A 10,661-nucleotide genomic window follows, 5' to 3' on the forward strand; every position below is an offset into this window, starting at 1 on the left:
AACGGAGGTACTTGCAGTGACGTTGTGACGTAGCCCTGTACTCTGGCTCTCAGGCTGGGGAAAATCAAGCTAGTTTCTTAGATAATTGGCAAGTGGAACCAGCACCGAACTGGCAACAGCACCAGAACCAGAACCAGCGCCTGGTTAGCCTCGGTGGAAAAGACATATATGTTCCCTGTTAGTTTTGGTCGTGTCAGAGACAGTCCGTTTAAGCTAGTTGTTCGGATATCTTTACAAAATAAACTTCTAACATAGGTTTATTTAGTTTTTGTTGCTTGATTATTTGTATGCATCAGAACAAGTTAATATAGTTTAGAAAAAGATTAAACTGAAGGAGGTTTTATGAACTGTAGGCCCTATGAGCTGATTCTTTGTATAGACATTCACAGGAAACAAACGCAGTTGTTTTGCTTGGTAGCATCAAAATGGCGCCATAGGGAGCTTCACTTAGAGAGGAGAGGTTTAAATCCTTCAGTTATTATGGAACCCACAAAACTTCTAGGCAAGGCCCGCCCTGCAATAGCATTCACAACTGCTATTGGCCAAAGGTCCATGCTTATAACTTAACTCTATTTGACTTAATTGTTTTACAAGGGATTCAGATTTCTTCAGAACAAATGGAAATTTTGCCTCAAAAATGGTCCTAGGGAAATGGAGGATAACCAATAGCAGGACTCATTCCCCGAGAGCCCTTTATATCCGCAGAGAAATTCATGGAAATCTGATTGGATATCTGTCTCTGACCCAAATTGTTGGACAGACAGATGAATACCTAGATGGTTGAAGATAGCAGCAACACATTTCTGTTAGCTGTACTCGCCCTTACTCCGAGCACTTCGACAACCTTTTGAACTTACGTTGCTTTGGAACATGCTGGCTTCGTAGATCTTTTTCCAGTTGGCTTTCCCTTTATGAATGCGAACAGCGAGCACCACAATGACCACCAGACAGATGAACAGCAGGACACCCAGGGTTGCACCGAGCGCCGCCATGTCCACCACCCCGTAGCCGCCTGACGGTACGATCGCTGCAGGAACAAAGGTCACCGATTGCAGGTGTCCCCAAAAAACAGCTCAGTCAGAATCCAACTTGGCGTCAATCTTAAATGTGACTGCAGTCTGAATCGTTATAACCCTGGGTCCTATTTGTTTTGATGTGTCAGATCTAGGTGGTGACCTATGACTGATCTAGGTGGTGACCTATGACTGATCTAGGTGGTGACCTATGACTGATCTAGGTGGTGACCTATGACTGATCTAGGTGGTGACCTATGACTGATCTAGGTGGTGACCTATGACTGATCTAGGTGGTGACCTATGACTGATCTAGGTGGTGACCTATGACTGATCTAGGTGGTGACCTATGACTGTTTGGTTGATCTTAGGTGGTGACCTATGACTGATCTAGGTGGTGACCTATGACTGATCTAGGTGGTGACCTATGACTGATCTAGGTGGTGACCTATGACTGGTCCATTCGAAGGGATTACTAGTCCTGCATTGCCAGACCTTCCTCCACAGGGCTGCGGAGGAAGGTCTGACTAGTCCACACAATATTCCTGGTTTATTGGCATTTCTTTAAACCAATCACAATCTTCTTGGGCGGTGCCAAGCACCAGACGGAGCCACTGTGCCGCTGCAAAATCGCTTCGGGAAGGAACTTGTTTTGGTGGAACGTGTACCTTAAAAAGTTGTTTTGTCGTGCAAAAGACAACTCAGATTGGACAGATAGTCTACCTAGCTGTCTCTTGATTGGACCAACGGAAGACATCAGTTCAACAGACAACCTTCTCTCCTTCACCTCTACCACTTCCAACAATAAAACAGCATCTAGTGTGGGTTGTCATGAAAAATCTTCTGTAGGTAATACAATCATAGTCAAACCATTTGGAAAGTTATTGGAAACATTGCAGCTTTGTAGGAGTGAGAAGTCCCCTTTGTCTTATTTTTTATTTAGGAGCTTGGATTATAGACTTGTCATTTATACATTTAGTTTTTGTTACAGAAGTGTAGGTTAGTGAACTTTTGGTTGTTGTTTTGGGCGTTAATAAACTGCTGTCTTTGAATAAATACTGTGTAGCTGGCCTTTTTGGGGTAATGGGAAGTCACAGAGCATCCAAAAACTAATTCATTTGAGGAAAGAGTAGCAAATTGTAGATTGGGAGTGAACAATTAATTCCAGTGACAATCAAGATGCCACTAGTTGCTATGCAACCACTACCTGTCAACAAGTCGTCATTCCTAACCTGATAGGCTTTTTTCAATGACTTTTTAATTACTAATTTTCTATATACTATACTTTAACTTTTTATCACAAACCGTACAATTGCTTGTTATGATCTTTTAATCATTTTTCTTTACTTTTCAATTCATTTTATTATGACATACTAAACTATGACTTTTTATGACTTTATAATTACTTTTATGACTTTTTTATGACTTTGTACGACTTTTATTTCTATTTAATGACTTTTAAATGACTTTTTTGTCTTACTATAGTATGATTTTTTACCACTTTCATGACTTTTTTTTATGTAATACTATACCATGACTTTTTATGGCATACTATATTATGATATAAGTTTCTAAGGAAAGCCAAAACTAATCCAGACAAACTCGATTTCGGCTCAAAAGGAATGTAACAGATAATTATTAGGTCTCTACTTCAGAGTAGGATATTGCTTTGGGTTATTGTGTTGCTTTTACACCCAAATTACAAAGTTGTCCACATATGTTTTTCCTGTAGAAAAGCACTAAACTAAACCTGAGAGATTGAGGCAAAATAGGCTAAAGGACGTCTACAGCAGGCTCACTGCAAAGTCTCTTTACATGTCAGAGTTTTTGATTTTTGAGGTGTTCATTATTACTAGTTCAGGATTGAGTTGGAGTGCGAGTTTCAGGTCGGTCTGTTTGAATCTGGTAGCACTTTTTCAGACGTGATGCTGTCGGTAAACAACAAAGCAGAGCTCTGTGGTTGGTCACTTTGAATGTCAACAACAAGACACTTTTTCTGGTCAAAGCCAGCAGCTCTTAAACATAACTGGACTTAACTTAGATGTGGTCTCTTTCATCTTCTGGGAATATTAATATTTGATATGACTGAAGGTATGGGGAGAAAAAAGTGACCACCTGGGTGAGCTGTGGAGACGCTTCCTTCACTGGTCAAACTAGGATCAGTGGTGGAGACGATGCTTTCACTGGTCAAACTAGGATCAGTGGTGGAGACGATGCCTTCACTGGTCAAACTAGGATCAGTGGTGGAGACGATGCCTTCACTGGTCAAACTAGGATCAGTGGTGGAGACGATGCCTTCACTGGTCAAACTAGGATCAGTGGTGGAGACGATGCTTTCACTGGTCGTACCGAAGTCGGTGGTGGATTCCCCTGTGGACGTCGTTACCGTAATGTCTGTAGTGCTCTCAGGCAAACTGGTGGTGGTGAGACCTGGGAGGAGAGTACACTTTTTGAAGCTTATGGTTTCAAGTCATGGGTGCTTCAGACTGGAGTGGATGCAAAGCACTCAAGATGGTTGATGAATGGATGCCATGTCATTTCTCTGACCCTCCATTGTTCCGACCTCTCAATAACTCAAAAAATTCCCGTTGCTCCCACAGCCCACTAGTCCGACGTCCCTTTCAAAAAATGAAAACCCTCTGCTCTGACATCCCACTTGTCCGACCATAGAGCTTGGCTTTTGTGGATCACCTCCCATAATCTAAAATCTGAATAAACAATAACAAGCGAAATGACTTTTATCTAGTTTATTAACACATTTAAATGTTTATCTAGCCTAATCCACACAACTTCTGCACTGGTTTGTAGTTCAGTGTCCCAAATTCCCCGTAACGTAACCCCATTTGTACAGGTCCTAACCCCTGACCAATCGGCTATCCTAACCCTAACCACTCCAGGTCAAATGCCTAACCCCAACCAATTAGCTATCCTAACCTATATAAAAAGCCTATATGGTCGGAAAAATGGGATGTCAAGTAGATGGTTTATTTTTTCGAAACAAAGTGACGTCCGACTAGTGGGCTGTAGGATCAAAGGGAATTTTTTGGGTTATTGAGAGGTCGGAACAATGGAGCAATGAATGACGCCCCTGGCCTGATGTTAAATCTTACCATGAACTTTAGGTGTTTAGTTTTTCTGTTAATTTGTCCTGTCTGTAAATGTTCATGAAGTGGAATCATAAAGCTTCAGGAAATGCACAATTCTTTGGAACAAGTTGAAAAATGTTCAACTCATGCAGATGTGTCTCCACGTCTACTTACACCACCTGGAGCAAACTAGCTTTGGGTCACATATGTTCAAAACATTTTCTTTTTAGTAAAATCTGTGCACACAAACAATGTTCTCAATGCTTAGTGCATGTGTAGAGCCCCTGGTGATACTTGGAGCAAGGTCTCATTTTGTGTCGAGCCTTCTTAGTGTTTTAAAAAATAGAGATTTTGATGCTAGCATTGTAGCGCCCCTAGCTCTCCAATTCAAAAGGCCATTTGACCGAAAAACAAGAATAATGTGAATCTTAAAAGTGACGCTTCTGTCTGTTTTAAACGAAAGTTTGACTCAGGTACATTCACAAAAAGACCCTAGGTTGCATTTTGACGAGAGTTACGCTTTAACCAAGCAAAATACTAGTTTCTCTTCTAGTTGCTCCTCAACCTCTGATATGTAGCAATTGTAAGTCGCTTTGGATAAAAGCGTCTGCTAACTGACATGTCATTTAATGTTATTGGAGCTGCCAATCAAACACTGGGTTGTAAATGCACAAAGGTCTTTGACTACATCCAAGTGAACTCTGTTGCTGCTTTTGTGTGACATGAGGGCAGACCAACCACAGGACTGTGCTACATTGAATGCATTTCATAAATTAAAAACATAACTAATCCCAGCTGACAGGAAATAATCAGCCTCAGTTTCCCACACTCCCAACAAGACTATCCAGTGTAATAAATGTACACCCTTCATTTCTGCTTTCCTGAATTCATTAAAAGGTTCCTGAAAACGTTCTGTGGCAGAAACCATTTGCGTAATACTAAAAGCTCTTCATTCTGACACTCATGTTGTTGTGTATTTAAGGTCATGCAGTACATTGGTGGAACGTCGTTTTCAGCCAAAGATGAAGTGGAGCCAGACTTTTCAATATTTAGCGATCTGTGGAGGTTGTTTTCCTACCTGATGTCACCTCCACTGTGAGCCGAGCTGTAGCCGATTCGTCGTTAGACGTGTCCATCGCCACCACCTGGAAGTAGGAAGTTAAAGCTGAGTGCTTAATAAGAAGATGACCAATGAATCAGTAACTTTAAAGTTTGACTATACGTAGGTTTTTTAAACTCACTTGCAGAGATAATGTGGCCTCTGGGAGATCCTTTGTCATGAACAGATAGCCGTCAATGATGGAGAAATCACTGTTCCCATCAACGTAGTAAGTGATGTGGGGATTTAGACCCTGTTTGGACAGAAAGGATCAGGTTTGTGACGCACATCAGGTAGACAGAACACTCCCAAAACACTGCCTCAGTCATCAAACACTCAAACCTGACACAATGAATATTCAGTGAAACAAAAACCCACTACTTATTTATGGAATTAAGAGGGTTTACTAAAAAATGTGATGCAAAATAGTCTAGTAGTTATAGTTATAATTAGTTATAATAGTCCACACCTTTAAATCAATGCCTACATCTGAAATTTGCATTTTAAAACCATAAACCTTTAACATTTGCAAATGTATTCAGAGAAAATACAAAAGCACGTAATGTTACCCAATAAATCAGAAGTTTTCTTTTCCAACAACTCAATGTCTGAAGTCAAGTTGCCATCAAAATTTACCAAAGATTGTAGGAAAAAAAATACAATTGCAGAAGAAGACGACACAACGAGATGGGCTCTTTAAAAGAACTCCAGCAAAGATACCCCATAGCTGAAGATTGCAGATATCAAGCGGTGCCAATGGCTTGAAAGTGTACACACGTCCTGTCTCCTGAATGAGGCTTGGGCCGTGATTTAAAAGTGTAGTGAACGTTGTGTGGATGGCTGGAAAGTTTCATGCTATTGGCGAGGCGTGTAATGCTCAACTTTTAGTTATAGCAAGTCTTTGGTCAAATCTCAAACAAATGAAGTTGATTTGAAAAACAAGATGGAGATTTCTATTTGTTTCATGTATTTTTTGTGGGGAAGGTTCACATGGATCTAGTCTTGCATTGCCAGACCTTCCTCCACAGCGCTGCGGAGGAAGGTCTGGCTAGTCCACACAGTATTCCTAGATGGGTGAAAAACGTGATCTGGTTTATTGCCTTTTCTTCAAACCAATCACAATCTTCTTGGGCAATCTAAGCGCCGGACGGAGCCACGGTGCCGCTGCAAAATAACCTCAGGAAGGAGCTTGTTTCGGTGGAACGTGTATGTTCAAAAATTGTTTTGACGTGCAAAGGACAACTCAGATTGGACAGATAGTCTAGCTAGCTGTCTGGATTTACCCTGCAGAGACCTGAGAACCAGGTAACCATAGTCCTCAGAAATCAACCGGAGCTTTAAGTAACACAAAGAAAGCGGAAGGTTAAGGACATCCATCCTGAAAGACATCAGACATCAGACAGAATTCCCTGCGGCACTTGAACAATCTGACATAGACAATACAATTTAGACGAGATAGACTAACATAGATCATTCGTAGTCGAATTTGACTTTTATCGATCCGCCAATTTTTCTTCCTTACCCAAGGATCAAATGTTCCGCAATTTTTAGAAGCTTTCGTGTGTTTTCACTTAAGTTATTTTATACATAAAATTGAAAAAGCACAGAAAAAACAGGTACATGGAAACACAATTTGAGTCAGTGGAAGTGAACAGAGTCTGGACTCTGTGACTCTACCCCAGTGGCGGTGTAGTCATCATCCGTGGCGAGGATCCGCAGCGGCTGGTCCTTGTTATTCGGGTCCATCGCCATGACGCCCACTGCGGTGATGACACCTTCATACTGAGGACTTTGAAACTTCGGAGGGTGGAGACTCTTCACCTGCACATTGACTGTGACGCTGGTGGTGGCAAACTGAAAACTGTTCGTCCTCTGAGCAGCCTGAGAGAGACAAGCAGCAGGACTGTCACCACAGTTTTAGAAATAGCCTGTTTAAGACAGACGTCCAACTCCACCTAATACATTTCTGAACTTCTGTAAATCTTTCAATGAATGACTAACGTATGTATTGATTTAATTGGATGTTCTGTTAATTTGATTTTACAGTATAATCTTGACTTTGTTTTAAAAATTTCTCCAAACTGCCAAGTGTGCACTAACTACTGAACTTCATTTGAAAGTACAATCCTAAACTACATATGGCGGGGGGGGGGGGGGGGGGGGGGGGGGAATGTTGATCAGTGTTCCCCAAAGCCCAAGATGACATCCTCAAATGTCTTGTTTTGTTCACAACTCAAAGATATTCAGTTTACTGTCACAGAGGAGAGAAACTAGAATATATTTACCTTAGGAAAGCTGGAATCAGAGAATTAAAAAAAAAAGACTCAAACTGAATAATGGTTTAACAAGATAGTTGTTGATTAATAAAGTAGATGACAACTAATCAATTAATATTTGGTGCTGTAAACTCCTTTTCTTGGTCTTATAAAACTTTCCAAATTCCCAGAAATAAGACTAAGGACGACATGACCTTAGAGTCTTCAGTGGTTGCTTAATGGCTCTGGGAAAAAACAATGGAGACACCATCATTTGAACAAATCAAAAAAACAACAAGTCAGTGTTTTGTCTTTACCAGCACTGTCAGATGGATCGTCTCCAAAACATCGGTCGGCTTCAGCATGGTGATGTTCCCCGTGTTTGGGTTGATCGCAAACAGACCGCCAGCATCTCCTAAAGCACAGACACACTGAGCTGCTTCTACCTGCCAATCATCATCCACTTATATATGTGGGGACTATGGAGTGTTGTTTATTATAATACGATGCTTACCATTCAAGAATGAGTACATCATTGCCTCATTTATCCCTGAGTCTCCGTCGACAGCGTACAGCGGTCCTGGTTTCAGAGGTAATACTCCGGTCTGTAGAGGAGAAAACACTTCATCACCGTCTTGTGTCTGGCAACAGAAGTGAAAGTAATCCTCTAGCACGAGCACAGCGGTCTTCAGAGGCTGCATTAAGGCCTCAGCCGGCTTCAAACTAATTATTCACAGCGTCTGAATGAAACATCCTTTCTGACGGCAGATTTGGATTTGGCTGCATCCAACAATATCTGTCTAAAACTGACAATCCAACAATCATGCATAGGCTACTTTACGTGATTTGTCAGGTGTGTGGAGGTGTGGAAGAAAGGGCTTGTCTCTCCTAAACTCTCTTGTTCATTCATTCTTCACACGAGTACTTCTGCTGCTTTTCATATGTTCAACCAAGTGCAACACCATGAAAGGGTTTGAGGAGAATCACAGTGTTTCTATCACTCCCTGTTCAGCCTGAAGGCCACTAGAATCAGCTGGAGACTCTCCGACCTGAGAGCGGAGCTCACTGATTGGCTCATGGGCTCATGGATCAAATGAGGCCGTTCAGCCAACATCACATGGCTTCACTCCATCTACGTTTGCCAGTTCAGAATCAGCGCTGGACTTTTTCCTTTGGACTTTCCAGGTACAGTGTCTCACCTCTTGTTCGTTTAAGACAACCGCGGTGGTGTAGCCGTCGCTCTGGCAGATCACAGCCCCCCCGACCTCGTGCTTGTTGCAGGGCTGGAACCACGGCGGCCTGTTGTCCACGTCTAAGATGGTGACCATGATGGTGGTGCTGGCAGTGAATGACACACTGCTACTGGCCCGTGCCAATGGTGTGTCCTTAGAAAGAAAGAAAAAACACAACCTGATTATCTCAGTACAACGTAGATTCGCCAATGTCTGAGAAACTGGAACAAAATAGTCTCACATGGTTCAGCTGTTGAGGGACTCATGATTCTGTGAGGTCCGAACATTTTTAAAGTTGCATAAGAATAAACCACCCATTCATTATTATTAAAGAGATTGAAGGCCCTGCCCGTGAACACTAGTTTTTGGTGTTGTCTTTGATTTCTATTTGGTTTATAGTCTTTCGTAGACAACGTAAGTCATTTTTTTTAGTTACGATTGAAAAAGGAAATCAGTGATTAGAAGCAGCAGTTAGCAGCACTCACCTGAGCAAATAATATCAGTTGGACATTTTTGACTTTGTCGTAGTCGAGAGGCGTCTCAACGAGGAGATCTGGATTGGTGGGCGATCTCAGTTTAAAACCATTCTGCAGAAATCCAATTCAACAAACATGAAAAAAACTCTTTAGATCGGCCTTTTTAGCAGTCATCCCACCTTCTTTGAGTCTTTGTGCTAGGTTAGGATAAACGTGCCATCACATTTCTGTACTTGACATTAAACTAGTGTCTCATCTCATTCTGGTGGAAGACAAACAACGAGGATTCATATACATGTTGGAACTACTGAGGGTTGAAAGAAAAAGAAACACAAGGTCTTACAGATTCAGGCGTCAGTGTGTAGTAGATTGTGAGGCCGTCTAAGTCGGTTGCAGGGAAGCGGCCCACGGATGTGTCTACAGGCGACAGCTGGGACAAAAACAGTCAGTGTGATGCAACATTAACATGAAACACATTATTTTCAAAGAATGAATCACTGAAGCAACCCTCAATTAGATGTTGTTTTGAAAAGTCTCTGCCCAACCACTAACCCTAACCCCTAACCCCTAACCCTAACCCCTAACCCCCTAACCCTAACCCCTAACCCTAACCCCTAACCCCTAACCCGCACCCCTAAACCTAACCTAACCCAAACCCTAACCCCCTAACCCTAACCCCTAACCCTAACCCCTAAACCCTACCCCTAACCCTAACCCTAACCCCTCACCCCTAACCCTAACCCCCTAAACCCCCTAACCCTAACCCTAACCCTAACCCTAAACCCTAACCCTAACCCTACACCCTAACCCCCCTAACCCAACCCTCACCCCCTAACCCTACCCCTAACCCTACCCCTAACCCTAACCCTAACCCTAACAACCCTAACCCTAACCCTAACCCTAACCCCTAACCCCAACCCCTACCCCAACCCTAACCCTAACCCTAAAACCCTAACCCTAAACCCTAACCCTAACCCCTAATCCCTAACCCTAACCCTAACCCCTAACCCTAACCCCTAAACCCTAACCCCCTAACCCTAACCCTAACCCCTAACCCCTAACCCTAACCCCTTAACCCTAAACCCTAACCCCTAACCCTAACCCCTAACCCCTAACCCTAACCCCCTAACCCTAAACCTACCCCTAACCCTAATCCTAACCCCCTAACCCTAACCAACCCCTAACCCTGACCCAACCCTAAACCCTAACCCTAAACCCTAACCCTAAACCCTAACCCCTAACCCTAAACCCTAACCCCCTAACCCTAACCCCTAACCCTTTTATTTATCAACACAAATTTTATATATTTTATTTATTTTGTTTATCTTAACTTTTCTTTTTTTCTTTTCTCCCCCCCCTTCTCTTTTCTCTATGTACAGTGTATATTATATATTTTAATTATTGTAATTTTATTTATTATAATCATGTGTTAGTGTCTTGGGGAGAGGAGCCGAGCAGGAGTGGAGGAGACTTTTTATTTAAAGTTTTATGTTCCCGCTG

At 42.2% G+C, this 10,661-nt stretch overlaps 1 protein-coding gene across 1 annotated transcript in view; it reads right to left on the reverse strand.

Moving 5' to 3' along the window:
• Window positions 1–10,661, reverse strand: part of cdhr5b (cadherin-related family member 5b) — a 17,448-nt gene that overhangs the window by 1,586 nt on the left and 5,201 nt on the right. The window contains exons 5-13 of the mRNA XM_032522928.1: window positions 9,505–9,591; window positions 9,171–9,272; window positions 8,653–8,838; window positions 7,968–8,058; window positions 7,771–7,868; window positions 6,876–7,079; window positions 5,341–5,451; window positions 5,178–5,244; window positions 858–1,012 (exon numbers count right to left, since the gene is read on the reverse strand). Coding sequence (XP_032378819.1) covers window positions 858–1,012; window positions 5,178–5,244; window positions 5,341–5,451; window positions 6,876–7,079; window positions 7,771–7,868; window positions 7,968–8,058; window positions 8,653–8,838; window positions 9,171–9,272; window positions 9,505–9,591 — 1,101 coding nt within the window. The remainder of the gene's footprint in view (window positions 1–857; window positions 1,013–5,177; window positions 5,245–5,340; window positions 5,452–6,875; window positions 7,080–7,770; window positions 7,869–7,967; window positions 8,059–8,652; window positions 8,839–9,170; window positions 9,273–9,504; window positions 9,592–10,661) is intronic.

The sequence above is a fragment of the Etheostoma spectabile genome, chromosome 8 (genome assembly GCF_008692095.1).
Source record: "Etheostoma spectabile isolate EspeVRDwgs_2016 chromosome 8, UIUC_Espe_1.0, whole genome shotgun sequence".
Lineage (NCBI taxonomy): Eukaryota > Metazoa > Chordata > Actinopteri > Perciformes > Percidae > Etheostoma > Etheostoma spectabile.